The following is a 24,127-nucleotide window of genomic DNA, read 5'->3' as shown; positions in this document are numbered from 1 at the left end:
GAGCCGCCACCACTATCGGGCTGGTGGAGTACCGTGCCGGCGGAAGCGGCAGAGATGCCGTGACCAGGGCTGCTAAGCTAATGCCCCTGCACGAAGCAGCCTCCATCCGCTCCCAAACCAACCCCGCACCCTCCAACCATTTCCTTATCATCGCTATGTTGGTCGCCCAGGAATAGTTGCTGAAGTTCGGCAACGCCAGCCCCCCTTCTCCTCTGTTCCTTTCAAGCATCACCCTCTTCACCCGCGGGGACTTCCCTACCCAAACAAATCCCAGAATAATTTTATTCAGTCTCTTAAAGAAGGACCGCGGGATAAAGATGGGGAGACACTGGAAAACAAACAAGAACTGTGGGAGAATCGTCATCTTAACAGTCGGCACCCACCCTGTCAATGACAGCGGGAGCGCATCCCACCTCTGGACCTTCTCCCTCACTCGTTCCACCAGTCGGGACAGGTTGAGCTTATGCAACCTGCCCCAGTCCCGTGTCACCTGAATCCCCAAATATCGGAAACTCTCCCCCACTAGCCTGACCGGCAACCCCTTCAGCCTACTCTCCTGCCCGCTCGCCTGAATTACAAACATCTCGCTCTTAGCCATGTTCAGTTTGTATCCGGAGAACCGGCCAAATTCTCTCAGGGTTTCCATAATACTGTCCATCCCCACCATTGGGTCCGATACATATAACAGCAGATCATCCGCGTATAACCAAACTATGTTCCACTCCCCCCCACCCACCCCCCCCACCCCCACCCCCCCACCCCCCGGTCCAGCCCTTTCCAGCCCCTAGCTCTCAGTGTAATTGCCAGCGGCTCTATGGCCAGTGCAAACAGCAGAGGAGAGAGAGGGCAGCCCTGTTTTGTCCCATGGTGCAGTCTAAAGTAGTCCAATGTCGTCCTGTTCGTCCTTACACTCGCCTCCGGGGCCTGATACAATAGTCTAACCCAGTCGATAAACCCCGCCCCGAACCCGAACCGTCCTAGTACCTCCCACAGATAATCCCACCTGACCCAGTCAAAAGCCTTTTCAGCATCCATGGCTACCACTACCTCCACCTCCCTACTCTCCGGGGGCATCATAATCACATTGAGCAGCCTTCTTGGATTGGCTACCAGCTGCCTCCCCTTTACAAACCCACTTTGGTCCTCCACAATTATATCCGGTACACAGTCCTCAATTCTGGTCGCCAAAATCTTGGCCAGTAACTTGGGGTCTACGTTGATCAAAGAGATCGGCCTGTATGACCCACAGGCCTCCGGGTCCTTATCCCGTTTCAGAATAAGCGAGATGGTGGCCTGCGACATCGTCGGGGGTAACCTCCCTCTGTCTCTTGCCTCGTTAAAGACCCTGACCAGCACCGGCCCCACTATCCCGGCAAATATTTTGTAAAACTCCACCGGATACCCGTCCGGCCCCGGGGCTTTACCCAACTACGTGACTTTCAGGCCCCCCAATACCTCTTCGATCCTGACCACGGCCCCCAGTCCGTCCACCAACCCTCTCCCCACTCTTGGTAAGATCAGTCCGTCCAGGAACCGCCTCATCCCCCCTGGTCCCCCGGGGGGGTTCCAAGGTGTACAGCTTCCTATAAAAGTCCCTAAAGACCTTGTTCAGCGCTGCTGGATCACCCACTAGATTACCCTCCCCATCCGCTACCCTCCCTATTTCCCTAGCCGCTTCCCTCTTCCTCAGTTGCTGGGCAAGCATTTTACTGGCCTTCTCTCTGTGCTCATAAATCGTGCCTTTTGCAGGCACCATTCTTCAACAGGTGATGAAGAACATTCTCCAAGGTCTACCTAATGTGGCAGTATATGTAGACAACGCACTAATCACAGGAGCCATGGAAAAGAGCACCTAGCAAATCTAGAGGAGGTTTTGAGTGATTTTCTGATACAGATGTACAGGAAGGCAAAGTGATTTACCTAGGGTACCGAGTTGAGGTCTACCCCACAAAGAGGATAAAGTTAAGGGCATCAAAGAGGCACTGACCCCACGAACTACGACAGAATTAAAACAACCTCTCAACTCCACATTAACTCATTCTGAGTGAATGTTTACCAGACATAAATAATAATCCGCACATCACCAACAACCTGTCCTGGTCCACCCACGTCGACTCTATGACCAAGAAAGCACCTATACTTCCTCAGGAAACTAAGGAATTTCGGCATGACCACACTGACTCCTACAAATTTTTAAAGATGCACCATAGAAAGCATCCTATCTGGCTGCGTCACAGCCTGGTATGGCAACTGCTCGGCCAAAGACTGTAAGAAACTACAGAGAGTCGTGAACACCGCCCAGTCCATCACGCGAACCAGCCTCCCTCCATGGACTCTGTCCACACCTCCCGCTGTCTTGGGAAAGTGGGCAGCATAATTAAACACCCCTCCCACCCGGCTTATTCTCTCTTCCAACCTCTTCTACTCTCCACTGAGTACTACTACGCTTCATGAGTGTGCTTCACCTGATGCCTGTATCTATGTATTAACATTGTGTATTTATATATGCCACTTGTTTTTTTTTCCATGTATGGAATGATCAGTCTGAACTGGATGCAGAACAATACCTCGGTACACATGACAATAAATAAATCCAATCCAATCTTCCATCAGACAGGAGATATAAAAGTCTGAGAACACGCACTAACAGATTCAAAAACAGCTTTTTCCCCAATGTTATCAGACTCTTGAATGACCCTCTTATGGACTGAACTGGTCTCTCTACACATCTTCTGTACTGTGCAGTGCTGCACTCCATATGCTTCGTCCGATGTCTGTGCCTATGTGTGTTATATTGTGTATTTATCGTATGTCCTATGTTTTTCATGTATGGGACAATCTGCCTGGTCTGTACGCAGAACAGGACAATAAATCTAAATCTACAGCAAGCTGGGTGAAAATCAGGATATTCCTGAACCCATAATGGGCAGGATTTTCCCTGCAGGCTGTAGGCTTAGGCACTATCTCTGTCTGACAGCCTTTCCCCCCTCCAAATAGGGGACCTATTGTCAGGCTCATTTAAAGGCTCGAAGGCCGCACTGTGTGGGGAACAGATGCTCATCTGCGTCTTCCTCCAAATTGGCTAACCAATGGGTGGAGTCACTGTCCAATTAAGGTTGGTGGGTGGAGTCTGGAAGCTGGAGGGCCAATAGGAAGCCTTCTAGCTTAGAAGCAGCAGCCGGATGCCCCAAAATGGAGACTCACCCTCTCCAACATTTTGATATTTAAAATAAAGAGGCTTTTCCAGATCTCCATTTTGGAGGGGGACAGGGTTGTCAGACAGAGATAGTGTCTAAGCCTACCTGGTCCCTGGCGCACTGTCAGGAGGCCACCTGCAGGCAGCTATATTGTCCCGTGCCAACTGTGGAGACTTGCATGCCAACCGGAAAACTGCAGGTGGTCTCCAACAATAGGCCTTAATCGGCCTTGAACCGATTGGCTAGCCACTACTTGCCCTAGCTCACTTGGCTAAATCGCTGGCTTTTAAAGCAGACCAAGCAGGCCAGCAGCACGGTTCAATTCCCGTACCAGCCTCCCCGGACAGGCGCCGGAATGTGGCGACTAGGGGCTTTTCACAGTAGCTTCATTGAAGCCTACTCGTGACAATAAGCGATTTTCATTTCATTTTCATTTCGTGCCTCAGGGAAAATGATCCGGCGGCAGGATGCAGCCAGGGAAGTGAGCGATTTTCATTTTCATTTCATTTTCATGTGCTATTTTTAGCAGCCACCCGTCTCCGTGCCTGTCCCGTCAGGGGGCCAAGATTCTGACCAATATGGAGCATTTTAAATTGAAGTTTCTTTTGGAAAGGAGTGTTTGAGGGATTGAGGAGGTTGTATATGTGTGTACATGTATATGTGTGTGATGTGTCTACATCGGTGTGTCTACATGAGTGTGTGTACACCTGTGTGTATATGTGTATGTGATGTGTGTGTGTTTGCGTGTATGTGTGGTGTGTGTACATATTCTGCATGTCTCTAGCACAGGGGTGGGCAAACTACGGCCCACGGGCCGCATGCGGCCCACCAAAGGTCTTTATGCGGCCCATCAAGTCATTGAAAAAAAAAAAAATTTGTTTAAAAATTTTTTATTATTTTTTTTTAAGGTTAATGGGGGGGGGACTGTTGGGTTACTTACTGTTATAGGGTGGATACGTTGACTTGAGTAGGGTGATCATTGCTCGGCACAACGTCGAGGCCGAAGGGCCTGTTCTGTGCTGTACTGTTCTATGTTCTATATGAGGCGCCCAGAATCATAACCGGGTGAAGTAATTATTTTACTTAATATACTATGCGGCCCTTTAAAATTGTGAATTTCTGAATGTGGCCCTTGCATGGAAAAGTTTGCCCACCCCTGCTCTAGCACATGTCCATCCCACTAGGGTGGCACGATGACACAGTGGTTAGCACTGCTGCCTCACAGCTCCAGGGTCCTGGGTTCAATTCCGGGTCGCTGTTGTTCTCCCTGTGTCCGAATGGGTTTACTTCGGGTGCTCCGGTTTCCTCCAACAGTCCAAAGATTTTCAGGTTAGATGGATTGGCTGTGCTAAATTGCCCCTTAATGTCAAAAAGCGTTAGGTGGGGTTGCTGGGTTACAGGGATGGGGTGGGGCAATGGGCCTAGGTAGGGTGCTCTTTCAGAGGGTCGGTGCAGACTCAATGGGCAGAATGGCCTCTTTCTGCACTGTAGGGATTCTATGACTACTCCAAGAATCACTGTATGAGAATGAATTGGTCATTGCTGCTGTTTTATTCCGACCTTGCTAGCCTGCCTCTCGAAGGACAAGAGACAGGCATTTGGCAGCAGTGCCAATTATCTTCTAATTGACCTCTGAATGTGCAGATTCAGATCACTACCCCACAGGGAGTATCTGAGCTGCGGGAGTAAAGAGACGGGTCAGATTAACCAGCTCCACACTACCACAGCCAATGTCCCAGGTGCAGGCGGCCTGGTGTTGTGGGCACCGTGGACAATCGGTTTATCTTTGTAATTACAGTCATTGGCACGGAAATGCTGGCGTTATTTTGCCAGCTAATCTTTGAAAGACTCTGACGGGAGTTAAACGCAATGTTCCCACGTTGAAAGGGTCTTCGCAACTCCCCGATCACTCTAGCTTTAAAAATTCTTTCATGGGGTGTGTGTGGGCTTTGCTAGCACAGCCAGCACCCCCAATTGCCCTTGAGAAGGTGGTGGAGAGCTCGTTGTCAAATGTGCAAATGAGCCAGGCAAAGAAGGGCATCCCCAGCCTATGATGATCAACCTGCCCTCTGGAGCCAAAAGAGCGGTAAGATAATCTTCTGATGAACTCCGCATAAAATAAATCAAGTCAATAGAAATCTCAAGGACACAATCCTACAATACATTTCAGCTGAGGAAGGGGGATGGAAATTCGGCGCTACACACTTCAGGTATTGGTGACCACATAGAACATCCTTGTTCATCCAGTTACACAAAACCCCTAAAGCTACCCAGCACTTACAATACTCTACCCACACACACACACACACACACAAACAAAACTGGTCTAACAGGCTCAGAGTATCAATCAGCACTCCTGTAAATTCCACGAAAGCTTAAAATTATAACTGCACCAACACGTAAAAACAGCGGAAGATCCTTTTTATTTTCAGATAGGCACCTCAAGAAATGATTACAAATCACAGCCCAGTAATAATCCAAATGAAATTTGAACGCAAGCTCAAACAATCCCTTCACTAACAGATTCAATTAGAACTGACGGGGACTATGGCTGGGCGAAGATGATGTTACAGAACATCAAGAATTAACCTTGAAACAAAATAAATTAAACACCTGCAAACACGTTCTGGAAAAAAAAAATGACTGTAAATGTCTCAGCAATCACTTACCCAGAACAGGAAGCTGAAGAAAAATAGATAATACTTAATCCAGGGGTTGATAAATGTAATATTTACGCCTCTGCTCAATCTTCCTCCAATATCCATTGTGGAAATACAGCAGCTGCTAAAAGAAAAATATCAGGGAAAGAGATGGGATTCCTCCAAATGATAAGCGATGAAGAAAATGTCAGCAGACTTCTAGCTTGGTGTTCTTGTGCAGTGTGCGTGTGTGTGTGTGTGAATGGGCCTGCCTGTTACTGAACACTGCAACTCACTCTGGTTGGGTATGTACCAGAAATAGACACACTCTCTTATCAGCCGAACGCTCGCAGTCAGACACAACACGAATGGCAATACTGATTCAGCATCATTAGGGACACGTTTGTCACTGGCGCTCACAGAACCAGCTGCAGTGCTGGTTTTTTTATATAAAGCCTGTCTAATTACTGAAGTCAGTGGTTTTACTGTGCCCTTGACCTCCTCTTTTGTTCTGACCTTCAGGGTAAGGCTTTAGTATTTTTCTGTGGCATGTACACAGACATACTTAATTAAGCAATATATTGCACAATCATGTATAAATGTGTATATTTATGTACATTTATAAATATATTATACACAGTCTAATGATATAAAACATACATTTTATGGCAGTCTTTAAGCCATATATTTTACACGTAGACGGAAACTTTAAACACGACAATTATTAAATGCTGGGATGTTATTTTTGTCATAAAGACTTGGAGCAAAAGTTAAAATGTACTTTTCTGCCAGCGTTGCCTAATTTATAACAAATTTGTATTGCTTGCAAATTGCAACATTGCTACCTGGCCGTACTGTAGTTGCTGACCACCATAGTTTAAAGGTACAAACTTGATGGGGGGGGGTCACTAGCCATGCCAACCACGGATTTCCACTTGACACTACTGCATTAGGGCAGCTTGGAGTTTCACTGTGACTTCACTCCAAGCAGCAGAATGTGCAATGTTGCATTGCTGCTGATATAATGAATGCGGCAGCGTAAAACTATGCAGAAAATATTCACCATGAGCATCAATTAATAGGCTCTCCAGCCTCACCCACCCTCATATCTGACACACCTTGCTCATTCTCGGCATGTCCAGTTGTCTCTGTTGTAGGTTTGTTATCTTCAATTTGCTGCTGTGCTATTTTGAGTATGATGCCGCAATCAGAAGCAGGACTCGTCAGTGATTTTTTTTCTCCCCCACTCCTGGGCACGGATTATCCGGCCATAAGAGCAGGAAGTTACCCGCTTCTATCCAATGCTGGGGTGCAATAGATTAGCTCAGCAGGGGGTGGAAGTGGAGGCGATGCAACTGATCTCAATACCCCCCTCCATGAGGGAGGGGAATGACCCCATTGTGATTCCTGCTCCTCATTGGTCACATGGAGGGACCACCCGGGGTGGAGGGTGGAATGTGCGACCGAGGGCAGGAGGCAGACTCTGTCCAACAATGTGGAGCACCAGATCTCATCACGGAGCGGGTCGCCGTCATCCTCCATGCCGTGGACCAGACCCGCTGATACTGCCAACCCAGGGCTAGAAACACATGGTGAGGAAGATATGGAGCATGGGGGGGGGAGGGTGGTGTAGGGGAGCGCAGAGAGGGTGGGCAGGTGCGGTGGTGATGGGGGACAGGGAGGGTGGACAGGTGCGGTGGTGATGGGGGGCAGGGAGGGTGGGCAGGTGCGGTGGTGATGGGGGGCAGGGAGGGTGGGCAGGTGCGGTGGTGATGGGGGACAAGGAGGGTGGACAGGTGCGGTGGTGATGGGGGGCAGGGAGGGTGGGGCAGGTGCGGTGGTGATGGGGGCAGGGAGGGTTGGCAGGTGTGGTGGTGATGGGGGGCAGGGAGGGTGGACAGGTGTGGTGGTGATGGGGGCAGGGAGGGTGGGCAGGTGTGGTGGTGATGGGGCAGGGAGGGTGGGCAGGTGGGGTGGTGATGGGGGCAGTGAGGGTGGACAGGTGCGGTGGTGATGGGGGCAGTGAGGGTGGGCAGGTGGGGTGGTGATGGGGGGCAGGGAGGGTGGGCAGGTGGGGTGGTGATGGGGGGCAGGGAGGGTGGGCAGGTGGGGTGGTGATGGGGGCAGGGAGGGTGGATAGGTGGGGTGGTGATGGGGGCAGGGAGGGTGGGCAGGTGCGGTGGTGATGGGGGGCAGTGAGGGTGGACAGGTGGGGTGGTGATGGGGGCAGGGAGGGTTGGCTGGTGCGGTGATGATGGGGGCAGGGAGGGTGGACAGGTGCGGTGGTGATGGGGGGGCAGTGAGGGTGGACAGGTGTGGTGGTGATGGGGGCAGGGAGGGTGGATAGGTGGGGTGGTGATGGGGGCAGGGAGGGTTGGCAGGTGCGGTGGTGATGGGGGGCAGGGAGGGTGGACAGGTGTGGTGGTGATGGGGGCAGGGAGGATGGGCAGGTGTGGTGGTGATGGGGGCAGGGAGGGTGGATAGGTGGGGTGGTGATGGGGGCAGGGAGGGTGGGCAGGTGTGGTGGTGATGGGGGACAGGGAGGGTGGGCAGGTGCGGTGGTGATGGGGGGGCAGGGAGGGTGGGCAGGTGCGGTGGTGATGGGGGGGGCAGGGAGGGTGGGCAGGTGCGGTGGTGATGGGGGACAGGGAGGGTGGGCAGGTGCGGTGGTGATGGGGGGCAGTGAGGGTGGACAGGTGTGGTGGTGATGGGGGCAGGGAGGGTGGATAGGTGGGGTGGTGATGGGGGCAGGGAGGGTTGGCAGGTGCGGTGGTGATGGGGGGGCAGTGAGGGTGGACAGGTGCGGTGGTGATGGGGGACAGGGAGGGTGGACAGGTGCGGTGGTGATGTGGAGCAGGAAGGGTGGACAGGAAGGGGGTATTTCTAGGGGGGGGTGAATATGGGGGGGTGGAATTGGACGGTAGGGCTGCCAGTGGCTAGTGCCCCTAGTCGGTGAACCTGGAAGCAATTAGATTATCCCGTGCACGGCGGCCCAGACGCGCACGTTGTGCGGCCCCCTATGGCTGCCTGGGTCCCAAGTCCTGCACATCTTGGCCCTCCTCTGCATCCTCCTCGTCAGACGAGGCCTGACGTTCGGCCTGTTCCTCCAGCATGCCGCCCCTTTGCTGCGCGATGTTGTGGAGGACGCAGCACGCCACTACGATGGGGGAAACTGTCCTATCTCTGTACTGGAGGCTGCCTCCAGTGCGGTCCAGGCACCTGAAACGCATCTTTAGCATGCCGTTGTGCCGCTTGATCACCCCCTGGTCGTTACATGGACGTCATTATAGCGGCTCTCCGCGTTGGTCTGAGGCCTTCAGATAGGCGTAGCAGCAGATAACTCCTGTCGCCCAGGAGCGATCCCCTCACAGGGGGTGTGCCTCCAAAGTGTTGGGAACCGTCATGTGTGCCAGGATGAAGGCGTCGTGCTCACTGCCTGGGCATCAGGTGCAGGCGTGCATGATGTACATCTCATGGTCACACACCAACTGCATGTTCATGGAGTGGAACCCCTTTCAGTGTGTGAAGATCACCCCCTCATACGCCAGTGCTCATGGGGTGAATGGCATCCTGTCGATCACGGCCTGGAACTGTGGCATCCCGACGACGATGGTGAATCCCATTGCCCGGCATCCTGATGGGCTTGGTCCACATTGAAATGGATGTATTGTGCTAACCGAGCATTCGGGGCTTCCGTTATGGTGCGGATGCACCGGTGCGCCAAGGTCTGTGAAATCCTGGACCGGTCCCCACTTGGTGCGTGGAAGGATCCCGTGGCGTAAAGGTTCAGGGTGACTGCCACCTTGACGGCCACCGGGAGTGGGTGTCCTTCCCCATACCCCCGTGATGCCAGACGTGCCATAATTTGGCACAGATATCGCACAGTCCCCTTGTTGAGCCGGAGTCTTGACAGATTCTGCCGATATACATGAGGTGTAATTCTCACCTTCTTCTCGGCCTGTTGGGTGGCTGGCTCTCCACCCCTCTGCTATCCCTAATTTGTGCGGTCTCCCTTGTGGCTTCCTGCTTTCTCAGCTGGTGTATCACCAGGTGGCTGGCTTTGTCTCCGTGTTCATATAGGGGGTTATTTCTTTTTTTTTAAATATTTTTATTAGTGTTTGGAGTTATAGATACAGGAAAAATCCTCCCTTGAGCTTGTGTTTTCGAGGGAGGGTGGGTCCGTTTGTTACCCTGATTTCTCCCTGTGTGGGGAGGCCCCAGTGAGTGGCCCCTCTCCGCATTCTTTCCCTGTTCCTCGTGAGCCCCCCCTTTTCTTCCCCCCCTTGCTAGTTACACCCCCCCCCTCCCCACCCCCACACCCAGCCTCCCCATACCACAATCTATTAAAAGTTGTGGGTCAGGTGAACTCCATGATATACTTTGGGGTTCTCTAAACCCTGGCCCATAACAAATTGGGGGTTCGAGGGGGATAAAAGTCTATCTATTGGATTGGCTTAGTGAACTTAAAGACAGTGAGGGGTGAGCATATTGTGGTTGCTTTTAAGGTGTGGTATTTCAGTTTAAGTAGGGAGTGTGTTGTAGACAATGGCTCTTTCAGAGGCTCTGAAGTTTTTTGGGGGTGGAAACAGCCACACACAGTACCTTACGGACAGAGACTAAAAGCAGACTGTTAGATTTGGCAAAAACATTGCAGTTAACATTACCTGACAAAATGCAAAAAGATGAGGTAATTATGGCAGTGGTCAGGCATTTAAAGTTGCCTGAGATACAGTTTGACTCATTAGAAATGGCAAAGATCCAGTTGCAGATTGAGCAACTTGAACCTGAAAAAGAATTAAGCAGCTTGAATATGCAATGAGAGAAAAAGAAAGAAAGGGAGATACAGATCAGGGAAAAAGAAAAGGGGAGAGAAGAAAGAAACAAAGAAAGAGATAGAGAGGAAAGGGAAAAAGAAAGAGATTTTGAACTTCAGAAAATGGCTAAGAAACATAATAGTCAGTTAAAATTGGCAAATGTAAAGGGAAACTTACAGTTGGATGATAGTGATGAGGACAGTGAGAAAGAGCGCCATAGTTGAAGGCTTGATGGAGATCTATTTAAATATGTCCAAGCATTGCCAAGGTTTGACGAGGAGGAGGTGGAAGCCTTTTTTATTTCATTTGAGAAGGTAGCTAAACAAATGAAATGGCGACAGGACATGTGGGTATTACTGATTCAAACAAAGCTGGTAGGTAAGGTTAGTGAAGTGTTTGCATCACTACCGGAGGAGGTATCTGGGACCTATGAGGAGGTGAAAATCCATCTTAGGTGCATATGTACTAGTGTCTGAAGCCTACAGTCAAAGGTTTAGAAATTTAAGGAAAGAATTTGGTCAAACATATATGGAGTTTGAAAGGCTCAAACAGAGTAATTTTGATAGGTGGATAAGGGCTTTGAAAATAGACCAAACTTATGAAGCTCTCAGAGAAATTATGCTTTTGAAGGAGTTTAGAAATTCAATTCCTGATGTAGTGAGAACTGATGTGGAAGGGCAGAGGGTTAAAACTGCGAGGTTAGCAGCAGAAATGGCAGATGATTATGAATTAGTTCATAAATCAAAACTTGGTTTCCGACATCAGTATTAGCCTGTGAGGGATAGAAACTGGGGACATGGGAAATACTCAAGTGGTAAAGGTAAAGGTGATCTGATGGGAGATAATAAGGAGAGTGTATCTCAGATTAAAAAAGAAATCCAGGACGGTGGAAGAGACATGAAAAGTTTAAAATGTTTTCACTGTAATAAACTAGGCCTTGTAAAGTCACAGTGTTGGTGGTTGAAGAAAAGCATTGAAGATAAGACAGTGGGGTTTGTTAAAGTGGTAAAGGAAAGCCCAAGTGAAGCGAAGGAGGTGCAAAAGATTGTACAGCCTGATCAAGAGGTGATTGATAAGAAGGTACCAGATCTCTTTAAAGAATTTACTTGTGTGGGTAAAGTTTACTCATGTGTATCAGGAGGAGCAGGTAAATAAGTCACAATTTTAAGAGATACGGGAGCTAGACAATCTTTAAAGGTAAGAGATGAGGAGTTGTGTAGTTTGGGAAGAATATTGCCAGAAAAGGTGGTAATATGTGGAATATTGCCAGAAAAGGTGGTAATATGTGGAATGTGACATATACAACACAAACACCATGATTAGCCTGTCTATGTTTTGGAAAAAGGCCTTGGGGATGAAGATCGGGATGGATCTAAACAGGAAGAGGAATCTTGGAAGTACCTTCATCTTGATTGTCTGCACTCTTCCCGCCAGGGAGAGTGGGAGTGAGCCCCACCGTTGAAGGTCTTTTCTTACTTTCTCCACCAGGCTGGTCAGATTCCACTTGTGGATCTGTGTCCAGTCTCTGGCTATCTGGATCCCCAGGTAACGGAATTTGTCCTGGACCATTTTGAACGGGAGCCCCTCCAGCTCTGTCCCACCCCCGTTTGGGTTCACTGGGAATGTCTTGCTTTTGCCCATGAGGCGGATATTTTTAGTTCAGGAAAATTGGCGGAGTTACAACAAAAAGATATAGAAATAAAACGGATGTTTCAGAAATCATACACGGAAGAGGAATCTCAGTGTATACCAGAGTGTTATTACCGTAAAAGTGATGTCTTGATGAGAAAATGGAGATCTTTACATATGCAGGTGGATGAAAATTGGGCACAAGTTCATCAAGTAGTATTGCCGGTAGGGTATAGAAAGGAGGTGTTGCGAGTTGCACATGAGGTACCAGTGGGAGGTCATTTGGGAATAAGAAAAACTCAAGCTAAAATCCAAAAACATTTTTGTTGGCCTGGACGACAGAAAGATGTAGTTAAATTTTGTCAATCATGTCACACATTTCAAGTGATAGGGAAACCTCAAGCAGTGATAAAACCAGCGCCCTTAATACCCATTCCAGCATTTGAGGAACCTTTTACAAGGGTCCTAATTGATTGCGTAGGACCGCTTCCTAAAACAAAAAGTGGGAATCAATATCTTTTGACTATAATGGATTTGTCTACTAGGTTTCCAGAGGCCATTCCAGTACGTAATATTGCAGCTAAAAGATTGTGGAGGAATTACTTTTTTTTTTTTTATAAATTTAGTGTACCCAATCATTTTTCCAATTAAGGGGCAATTTAGCATGGCCAATCCACCTAGCTTGCACGTTTTTGGGTTGTGGGGGCGAAACCCACGCGGACACGGGGAGAATGTGCAAACTCCACACGGACAGTGACCCAGAGCCGGGATCGAACCTGGGACCTCAGCGCCGTGAGGCGGTTGTGCTAACCACTAGGCCACCGTGCTGCCCGTGGAGGAATTACTTAAATTCTTTACTAGATATGGACTACCTACAGAAATACAATTGGATCAAGGATCAAATTTTACCTCAAGGTTACTCAAATAAGTTATGGATAGCTTAGAAATAAAACAATTTAAATCAACTGCGTACCATCCTGAATCGCAGAGAGCGTTAGAAAGGTGGCATCAGACATTTGTTATGGGCTAGGGTCTAGAGAACCCCAAAGTGCATCATGGAGTTCACCTGACCCACAACTTTTAATAGATGGTGATTAGGGGAGCACATGGCCCACTCTACAGGTGTGGTACAGCAGAAATGGAAAAGTATTTTTTAAAGCAAAACAATGTTTATTCTCTGAACACAAGTTAACCTTTTTAAAACATACAGTGGACATCTTAGCAACCATTAATTCAAATACAATCCCCAAAGAATACAACTAAGTAATCCTTAATAACTTCCCAAACAACATCCAGAAGACAAAAGACCTTTTAACAGAAGCACACATCATGTTTACATTCACTACTGAAAACATTTATAATTCACCAAATGATCACGAGATAGTCTTTTCATGGCAGAGAGATCAATTGTACACCTGCTTTGTCTGGCTTCAGCTCCAACACTGAAAACGAAACCAAGAAGACACAGACACACCCAAGTGTTTCTCAAAGTGAAACTAAAAAGCAGAGCCAGTCCAGCTCCACCCACACTCTGACATCACTGCAGTAACATGAGCCACCAAACATTTCTTAAAGCGACATTCTCATGACACCTCCCCCCCAAGCAAATAAAATAAACCATCAACTTCAAGATGGTTTCATTTTTCACCTTCTCACCATCCTTTAAGAAATGCACACAGTAAATATACTTTTTCATTTCAAAAAACACCACACGCAAACAGGTATAATAATATAGTCCCATTTTGTTCTCGTTCCTCTTCCTCCAACTGAAATCCTTCTCAATTGACAGTCTCTTTGAACAAGGTCTCTGCATGATCCGTCCATTTCTCTACGCCTCGGGATTTCTCTTTAAAGTCAGATACTTTAGTTCTATCTGAACACAGAGTCCCTTGTAATTCTCCAACACAAGAGCATTGGTTATCACATTGGTTTTAGGCCATCAAATGCCTGTTGAAAGTCCACTGTCCACTGAAATGTTCGATGTTTCTTCAACAAGTCCATCAGTGGAGCAACCACGCTACAAAACTTTTTCACCAATGTTCGATCAAATCCACTCATGCCAAGAAATAGCATTATTTCCCGTTGTGTCGTGGGTATCGGAAACTCCTCAAGGAAAGTGACTTGGGCTTTTCCAAATTCACTTTTGGCTCGGTTTATCACCAAACCTGTCTCCTGAAGTCGATCAAATAACTCCATCAGATGTTTTAAATGTTCTTTCCATGTCTGGCTGAAAATTACCAGATCGTCGATGTATACCACACAATTGGCTAAATTTCCCCTTAATTGGAAAAAATGAATTGGGTACTCTAAATTTATTTTTTTAACTGTTTTTAAAAACTTCTTAAAGCTGAACTCACTGTATGAATTTTTTTAACCATGGATCAAAAAGGCAACTTACCAGGTCAGCTTGGACTCATCCAAAGGTCAAACCTCAAGGAAAATTGGGAAACATGGAGAAGACAATAAAATTGTCTTATACAATCATTTTAAAGTTGTTTCGTTTTCAGTGTTGGAGCTGAAGTCAGACAAAGCAGGCGTACATCAGGTCTAAATAGAAAATCAGAAAAAGTCCAGATTAATACCATTGATACCTTTTTGTTGAACCTGCTGATTAAGTCATCCTAATACAGTACATTGAAGAATCCTCAACCAGTTTCAATGAAGTATTAAAAGCCTTTGACAAATATTTTCATCTTCAAGATGTGGAGCAGAGTTTTAAAAAACCAGAGAAAATCCCCAGTAAAGTACTGAATGGAATAAAGGCAATACTCACATGGGCCACACAAGGGAGCCAGAGAGGCAAGGAACTTTCCAGAAGTCTCATGTCTTTAGAAATCTGTAACTGCAACAGCAGGTGGCAGTGTGGAGTGAGCACCTGACTCAATGAAGGAAAGCTATCTGGCGAAGTCCAAAATACTTAAATCTTGCAAAAAGAAAATGAAATAAAGTTGGAAAATTATTTCATCACATTTGATTTGGAAGATTTAAGTTGAGTATATACTTTCGAAAATTCATGACATGTTCAATATCTGAACATACACATTTCTGAATTTGGTCACAAAGGTACCGGGAGGAAATAGCAACTCTGAATTCCATTGCTGGCAAATTGAAGTGGGAGTTGGGAAAACACAACCAGAAGTACAGACAGGCGCAACAGCTCAAAGATTACTCAAAGACCCTTTGAGGAACTAATACGTGCTCCTGAGACATATGAGGAGATAAAAAAAAGAAGTTGAATACTACTTCAGTAAAGCTGCATTGGAACAATCAGTAGTAACAAAGCAATGCACTGATGTCCAAAGTGAGAAGGCAGGGGTTGAACAGGAAATTAAACAGTGGAAAGAACAGCTAACAGTCCTTCAAGATCAAATTCAGAGCAATAGTAAATTTGCAGATGACACCAAGATTGGTGGCATAGTGGATAGTGAAGAAGGCTGTCTAGAATTGCAATGGAATCTTGATCAATTGGGCTAGTGGGCCTATGAATACAGATGGAGTTTAATTTAGATAAATGTGAGGTGATGCATTTTGATAGATCAAATCGGGGCAGGACCTACTCAGTTAATGGTAGGATGTTGGGGAGAGTTATAGAACAAAGAGATCTAGGAGTACAGATTCATAGCTCCTTGAAAGTGGAGTTACAGGGGGGCAGGGTGGGGAAGTTGGCATTCAGCATGTTTGGTTCCATTGGGCAGAACATTGGGCATCTTGCTGAAGTTGTACAAGACATTAGTAAGGCCACACTTGGAATACTGTGTACAGTTCTGGTCACCCTATTATAGAAAGGATATTATGAAACTAGAAAGAGTGCTTATGTTGTCAGGTCATCTCCGTAGTGAGGCTGCAACAAAGGAAATTGTCCAGGTGCGGGACAGGGCAGGGAAGTTGATGGTAGCTCAGATCAGATTAACAAGGTCTTTGAGGAATTTTCTGAGAGGTTGTACAGGTCAAAGCCACCTGGGGAAGACCGGGAGATGCAGGAATTTCTAGATGGGCTGGAGTACCCGAGGCTAGGGGAGGGGGAACAGGGCTATATTAGAAGGAGCAATAGTGGAGCAGGAGATAAAGGATGCGATTGGGAGGATGCAGTCGGGGAAGGTGGCAGGGCCGGATGGGTCTCCGGTGGAAAATTATAAAAAATTCAAAGATAAGCTGGTACCGCTGATGGTGGGAATGTTTGAGGAGGCGATAGGGAAGGGGTTGTTACCACAAACTTTGGGGCAGGCATCGATTTCTCTGTTACTTAAGAAAGATAAGGATCCAGGGCAGCACGGTGGCACAGTGGTTAGCATTGCTGCCTCACGGCGCTGAGGACCCGGGTTCGAATCCCGGCCCTGGGTCACTGTCCGTGTGGAATTTGCACATTCTCCCTGTGTTTGCGTGGGTTTCACCCCCACAACCCAAAAAATGTGCTCGATAGGTGGATTGGCCACGCTAAATTGCCCCTTAAATTGGAAAAAATAATTGGCTAATCTAAATTTTAAAAAAAAAGAAAGATAAGGATCTGACGGAGTGTAGGTCGTATAGGCCAATATCACTTTTAAACGTGGACGCAAAGACATTGGCGAAGGTACTGGCGGGTAGGCTGGAGGAGTGCCTCCCGAAGGTGATTGGTGAGGATCAGACGGGGTTTGTGAGAGGGAGGCAGCTCTTTTCGAACATTCGGAGGGTATTGAACGGGGTTACGGTGCCGGTGGAGGGGAAGGAAACAGAGGTGGTTGTGGCATTGGACACCGAGAGAGTGTTTGGCCGGGTAGAATGGGGGCACTTCATAGAGTTTTATAGGAAATTCTCGGAGCTGCTGGGTCCGCTGTTTTTGAGGACTTTCAATGAGGCTAAGGAAAAGGGAACGCTTCCCCCGACGATGTCACGGGCTCTGATCTCGCTTATCCTCAAGCGAGATAAGGACCCGTTGCAATGTGGCTCCTATAGGCCGATTTCGCTCCTTAATGTGGATGCCAAGCTGTTGGCCAAGATTTTGGCCACTAGGATTGAGGACTGTGTCCCAGGAGTGATCAATGAGGATCAGACAGGGTTTGTGAAGGGCAGGCAGCTGAATACGAATGTGCGGAGACTCCTGAATGTGATCATGATGCCTTCGGAAGGGGGGGATGCAGAAGTGGTAGCGGCAATGGACGCGGAGAAGGCCTTTGATCGGGTGGAGTGGGAGTACCTGTGGGAAGTGTTAGGCAGACTTTGGTTTGGAGAGGAATTTATAGGGTGGGTCAAATTGTTGTATCAGGCCCCGGTAGCGAGTGTGTCGACAAACCGGCTGCGGTTGGGGTACTTTAGATTACATCGAGGGACGAGGCAGGGGTGCCCCCTGTCCCCCTGCTGTTTGCCCTGGCAATTGAACCGCTGGCCATGGCGTTGAGGGAGTCCAGAAACTGGAGGGGGCTGGTTCGGGAGGGGGAGGAGCATCGTGTTTCACTGTATGCGGATGACCTGCTCCGGTACATTGCGGATCCATGGAGGGGCTGGGGGAGGCCATGCAGATTCTTAGGGATTTTGGAGACTTTTCGGGGTATAAGCTGAATGTTGGAAAGAGCGAGGTTTTTATCATGGAATTATCATAGTATTTACAGTGCAGAAGGAGGCCATTCGGCCCATCAAGTCTGCACTGGCTCTTGGGAAGAGCACCCTACCCAAGGTCAACACCTCCACCCTATCCCCATAACCCAGTAACCCCACCCAACACTAAGGGCAATTTATCATGGCCAATCCACCTAACCTGCACATCTTTGGACTGGGAGGAAACCGGAGCACCCGGAGGAAACCCACGCACACACGGGGAGGATGTGCAGACTCCGCACTGACAGTGACCCAAGCCGGAATTGAACCTGGGACCCTGGAGCTGTGAAGCAATTGTGCTATCCACAATGCTACCGTGCTGCCCTGCGATACATGCGAGGGGCCAGGAAAAGAGACTGGGAGAGCTACCGCTTAAGATGGTGGAGAGTAGCTTTCGTTACTTGGGCATTCAGGTGGCTAAGAGCTGGGATGTCCTGCACAAGCTGAATTTAGTGCGGCTGGTGGATCAGATGGAGGACTTTAAGAGGTGGGACATGCTACCACTTTCCCTGGGGGGCAGGGTGCAGTCCGTAAAGATGACGGTCCACCCCAGGTTCTTGTTCGTCTTCCAGTGCCTTCCCATTCTCATCCCCAAGTCCTTTTTCAAGCGGGTGAACAGGATCATTACGGGATTTGTGTGGGCAAACAAGACCCCGCGCGTTAAGAGACTTCTTGGAGCGTAGTCGGGGGGAGGGGGGGGGGGGGGGGGGGGGTTGGCGCTGCCGAACATTTGCAGCTATTACTGGGTAGCGAATATATCCATGATTCGGAAATGGGTAATGGAGGGAGAGGGGGCGGCATGGAAACGGTTGGAAGCGGCGTCTTGTAAAGATACTAGCTTGGGGGCACTGATAACAGCACCGTTGCTGCTTCCGCCGGCGCGGTATACCACGAGCCCGGTGGTGGCGGCGACATTGAGGATCTGGGGGCAGTAGAGACGGTACAGGGGGGAGGTAGGGGCCTTAGTCTGGGCCCCAGTCTGGGAATAATCACAAGTTCGTTCCCGGTAGAATAGATGGGGGTTCCTAAGTTGGCACAGGGCGGGTATCAAAAGGACGGGGGACTTGTTTATTGATGGTACCTTTGCCAGTCTGAGGGCGCTGGAGGAGAAATTTGGGTTCCCCCTGGGGAATACCTTTAGGTACATGCAGGTTCGGGCGTTCGTGAAAAAGCAGGTGGGGGAATTCCCGCTGCTGCCTGCCCGGAGGTTACAGGACAGGGCGGTCTCGGGCGTGTGGGTTGGGGATGGCAGGATATCGGAAATATATCAGGAGCTGCAGGAGGTGGAGGAGGCCTCGGTGGAAGAGCTGAAGGGCAAGTGGGAGGAGGAGCTGAGTGAGGGCCTGTGGGCTGACGCCTTGGGCAGGGTCAATTCCTCCTCTTCTTGCGCCAGGCTTAGCCTGATTCAGTTTAAGGTGGTGCACCAGGCACATATGACAGGGGCGAGAATGAGTAAGTATTTTGGGGTAGAGGACAGGTGTGTGAGGTGCCCAGGGAGCCCAGCAAACCACTCCCATATGTTCTGGACATGCCCGGCACTTAAGGAATTTTGGAAAGGCTTTGCAAAGGTTATGTCCAAGGTCTTGGATACTTGGGTAAAACCGAGCTGGGGGATGGCGATATTTAGGGTATCGGACGATCCAGGAGTGCAGGAGTTGAAAGAGGCCGGAGTTCTGGCCTTTGCCTCCTTGGTAGCCTGGAGGCGGCTCTTGTTAATGTGAAGGGACGTGAATCCCCCAAGCGTGGAGGCTTGGGTCAGTGACATGGCGGGGTTTGTCAGGTTGGAGAAGATAAAGTTTGCCTTGCAAGGGTCTTTGCAGGGGTTCTCCAGGCGGTGGCAACCGTTCCTTGACTTTCTCGCGGAAAGTTAGGTGGAGGTTAGCAGCAGCAGCAACCCAGAGGGGGGGGGGGGGGGGGGGGGGGGGGCGCTTGGGCGGTGGACGTATTTTATTTGTAAAGGCCAAATACCTCACCTTATTTTGTTGAATTGTTAAATTGTTAAATGGTTAAGTTGTTTTCTGTTTTATTGCTATGTTATTTTTCGTTGTTTTTCTTTTTGTAGTGGTTTGTAAAAATTATTGAAAAATTTTGAATAAAAACAAATTTTTTTTAAAAATGGGGGTACTTGATAGCAGTTCTAGAGCGGTTTGGAATTGGACCCAGATTTGTGGACTGGGTATAAGGAGCCGAGGGCCAGTCCACGCAAATAAGATCAGCTCAGAATACTTTCCTCTCCACCGTGGGACTAGGCAGGGATGTCCTATGTCCTCCCTGCTGTTTGCACTCGTGATTGAGCCATTGGCCATCACAATAAGCAGTTTGGGGGTATAGAAAGGGATAGTGCAGGGGGGAATAGAGGATAGGGTGTCCTTATATGGCGGTGACTTGTTATTATACGTGTCGGAACCAAGTGTGTCATTAGGGGGAATACTGGAGCTGCTTTGGGTGTTTGGGTCTTTCTCGGGTACAAATTAAATCTCGACAAGAGTGAATATTTTCATAAATCACAGAATTTACAGTGCAGAAGGAGGCCATTTGTGGTGTCTCGGCCAGGGGTGGGGGGGGGCTGCCATTCCGTAGGGCAGGGACGCACTAGGTACCTGGGGGTGCAGGTTGGGGGGGGGGGGGGGGGGGGGCTCCGCAGGTACAACATTTCTAGTTTGATGGAGAGGGTGAAAGCTGATCTGGCAAGTTGGGATGGTCTCCCTCTGTCACTGGCGGGTCGGGTACAGGCGGTTAAAATGAATGTGCTGCCGCGATTCCTGGTTATTTTTCAATGCCTACCGATTTTCCTGCCAAAGGCATTTTTCAGAGAGATTGAAGGGATGATCACCTCGTTCATATGGGGAGGGAAGGTGGCCAGAATTTAAAAGGTGCTACTACAGAGGGGAAGGCAGGCAGGGGGTTTGGGTCTTCCGAACCTGATGTATTACTACTGGGCGGCGAATGTGGAGAAGGTACGGAGCTGGGTCAGAGGGGTTGATTCCCAATGGGTCAGAATGGAGGAGAGTTTGGGTAGGGGGTTGGGATTGAAGGCGCTAGCGACAGCGCCGCTCCCGACGACCCCAGGGAGATGCTTAGGGAGCCCGGTAGTAATAACTTTGTTGAGAATTTGGAGGCAGTTACGACAGCACTTCGGGTTGGGGGAAGGGTCAAGGGAAATGCCATAGATTTGAGCCAGGGAAGTGGGATGGAAATTTTCAGAGATGGGAGGAGAAAGGAATTAGAACACTAAAAGATTTATTTCTTGGGGGTCATTTTGCGGGATTGAAGGAGCTGGGAGCGAAGTATGGGCTGGAGCAGGGGGAAATATTTAGATACATGCAGGTTCGAGACTTTGCCAGAAAGGAGATACAGAGCTTCCCAGTAGAGCCGGCTTCCACATTGCTGGAGGAGGTGCTGACGACAGGGGGACTGGTGAAGGGGGTAGTGTCAGCGGTTTACGGGATATTTTGGAGGAGAAGGCGCCGCTAGAAAGATCAAGGCAAAGTGGGAGGAAGAGTTGGGAGAGGGTATGGAGGAGGGGTTCTGGTGTGAGGTGCTCCCGAGGGTGAATGCCTCCACCTCGTGTGCGAGGTTGGGGCTGATACAGCTGAAGGTGGTATATAGAGCACACCTTACAAGGGCGAGGATGAGCCGGCTCTTTGAGGGGGTAGAAGATGTGTGTGAACAATGGGGGGGGGGGGGGGGGGGGGGGGGGGGGGGGGTGGGAGCCTCGCAAACCACATTCATATGTTTTGATCCTGTCCAAAACTGGAGGATTACTGGAAGGAGGTTTTTAGGGTAATCTCTAAAGTGGTGCACGTGAAACTGGACCCGGGCCCTCGGGAGGCCATGTTCGGGGTGTCGGACCAGCCAGGGTTGGAAACGGACGCAGATGTTGTAGCCTTCGCCTCGTTGATCGCCCGAAGGCGGATCCTGTTAGGGTGAAGATCAACCTCTCCACCCTGTGCCCTGGCGTGGCAGGGGGACCTGCTGGAATTTTTGACGCTTGAAAAGGTCAAATTTGAACTGAGGGGAAGGATGGAGGGGTTCTACAATTCATGGGCGTTATTCATTATGCTCTTTCGAGAATTGGATCACATCGAACATTAGGGGGGTGGGCTGGGAGGGTTGGGGGGAGGGGGACTGTATGTGTTAATGGTGACTATGGGTGATTCCTGATTCCTTTTTGTCATTTGTTTATGTGAACATGCAGGCTAATGTCTGGGGTTTGGTGGGAGGATGGGATCGTTGTTATTGATGTGGGGATTGATACTACATTCGTTACTGATTATTGTTGGGTGTAAATTTGGGAGAAAATTGTAAAAAGGAGAATAAAAATATATTTTTTTTAAACTAGAAAGGGTGCAGAAAGGATTTACTAGAAGGCTACCGGAACTTAATGGTTTGAGTTATTAAGAGAAGCTGGATAGACTGGGACTTTTGTCTCTGGAGCGTAGGAGGCTGAGGGGTGATCTTATAGAGGTCTATAAAATAATGAGGGGCATCGATAAGGTCAACATCTTTTCCCAAAGCTAGAGGAGTCTAGAACTAGAGGGCATAGGTTTAAGGTAAGTGGGGAGAGATACAAAAGGGTCCAGAGGGGCAATGTTTTCACACAGAGGGTGGGGAGTGTCTGGAATGAGCTGCCAGAGGCAGTAGCAGAGGTGGGTACAATTTTGTCTTTTCAAAAGCAGTTATTTGGGAAAACTGGGTATGGAGGGATATGGGTCAAATGACGACAATTGGGACTAGCTTCGTGGTAAAAACTGGGCGGCATGGACAAGTTGGGTTGAAGGAGTGCTATAAACCTCTATGGCCTCGATAAGTGCCTATTCCCCAGTTGTCACTGTCAATGTCTGCCATTTTCCTATCTCGCATGCACGTGCCCACGTAGGGGAGATATAGACACCCAGCAGGTCATGACCCAGTGGCCAGTTCACCATACAGAAGGTCTTGGGTGCACAGCCATCATCCATTCAATAAAGTGGCTGTCAGCGCAAATCTGATTGGATTAGTAATGAGGGCAGCACGGTGGCCTAGTGGTTAGCACAACCGCCTCACGGCGCTGAGGTCCCAGGTTCGATCCCGGCTCTGGGTCACTGTCCGTGTGGAGTTTGCACATTCTCCCCGTGTCTGCGTGGGTTTCGCCCCCACAACCCAAAATGTGCAGAGTAGGTTGATTGGCCACGCTAAAATTGTCCCTTAATTAGAAAAAATAATTGGCTAATCTAAATTTTTTTAAAAAGGATTAGTAATGAATGGGTGCCAATATATGGAATTATCATTGGGAGCAAGCATGCAGGTACAGCAAGCACTGAGGAAGGATAATGGTCTGTTGACCTTCAATGCAAGAGGACTTGAGACCTTGGAAGTCACCTCTCCATCCCCCCATTGTTTACCCCTAGTCACATTGGTAAACACTTGCTTTTCTCACTGGTGTGCTAATTTGCATATCGAAACACCCCTTCAGACAGCCACCCATATCAATTCCCTTCTTTATTTTATTTCATTGTATAGCAATTTCACTTTTTCATCTTAATTTCCTCCAGTTCTCAACGTAGAGAGAGTTAAGGGTTGTGGAGGGAGCTGAGTGGAAAGTGGAGCTGAGATCACAACTGGTTGAGCCGTGATCTTATTGAATGGCACAGCAGGCCCCAAAGGCTGAATGGTCTACTCCTGCTCCGAAATCCTCTGTTCCCATTCCTAGCATTTGTAGTCCAGGACTCAATACTATAGTAAGAAGTCTTACAACACCAGGTTAAAGTCCAACAGGTTTGTTTCAAACACTAGCTTTCGGAGCACTGCTCCTTCCTCAGGTGAATGAAGAGGTATGTTCCAGAAACATATATATAGACAAATTGAAAGATGCCAGACCATGCTTAGAATGTGAGCATTTGCAGGTAATTCAGTCTTTACATATCCAGAGATAGGGGTAACCCCAGGTTAAAGAGGTGTGAATTGTCTCAAGCCAGGACAGTTGGTAGGATTTCGCAAGCCGAGGCCAGATGGTGGGGGGTGAATGTAATGCAACATGAATCCCAGGTCCCGGTTGAGGCCGTACTCATGTGTGCGGAACTTGGCTATAAGTTTCTGCTCGGCGATTCTGCGTTGTCGTGCGTCCTGAAGGCCGCCTTGGGGAACGTTTACCCGGAGATCAGAGGCTGAATGCCCTTGACTGCTGAAGTGTTCCCCGACTGGAAGGGAACATTCCTGCCTGGTGATTGTCGCGCGATGCCCGTTCATTCGTTGTCACAGCGTCTGCATGGTCTTGCCAATGTACCACGCTTCGGGA

The 24,127-nt window shown here is 48.8% G+C and overlaps 1 protein-coding gene and 1 long non-coding RNA gene across 2 annotated transcripts in view; both read right to left on the bottom strand.

The window, feature by feature from the left end:
* LOC119964920 (tetraspanin-33-like) overlaps positions 1-6,289 on the bottom strand; it is a 34,000-nt gene extending 27,711 nt beyond the window's left edge. Inside the window, exons 1-2 of the mRNA XM_038795132.1 lie at positions 6,133-6,289; positions 5,867-5,981 (exon numbers count right to left, since the gene is read on the bottom strand). Coding sequence (XP_038651060.1) covers positions 5,867-5,962 — 96 coding nt within the window. The 5' untranslated portion in view covers positions 5,963-5,981; positions 6,133-6,289. The remainder of the gene's footprint in view (positions 1-5,866; positions 5,982-6,132) is intronic.
* An 8,208-nt stretch (positions 6,290-14,497) lies between these two features.
* The window catches only part of LOC119975745, a 22,221-nt gene continuing 12,591 nt past the window's right edge, over positions 14,498-24,127 (bottom strand). Inside the window, exons 2-4 of the long non-coding RNA XR_005462790.1 lie at positions 15,053-15,202; positions 14,678-14,826; positions 14,498-14,557 (exon numbers count right to left, since the gene is read on the bottom strand). This is a non-coding gene — a long non-coding RNA (uncharacterized LOC119975745). The remainder of the gene's footprint in view (positions 14,558-14,677; positions 14,827-15,052; positions 15,203-24,127) is intronic.

This window comes from Scyliorhinus canicula, chromosome 1 (assembly GCF_902713615.1).
Source record: "Scyliorhinus canicula chromosome 1, sScyCan1.1, whole genome shotgun sequence".
NCBI lineage: Eukaryota > Metazoa > Chordata > Chondrichthyes > Carcharhiniformes > Scyliorhinidae > Scyliorhinus > Scyliorhinus canicula.
The sequence above is the reverse complement of the archived record's forward strand: the minus strand, read 5'-3'. Positions and strand labels throughout refer to the sequence as shown.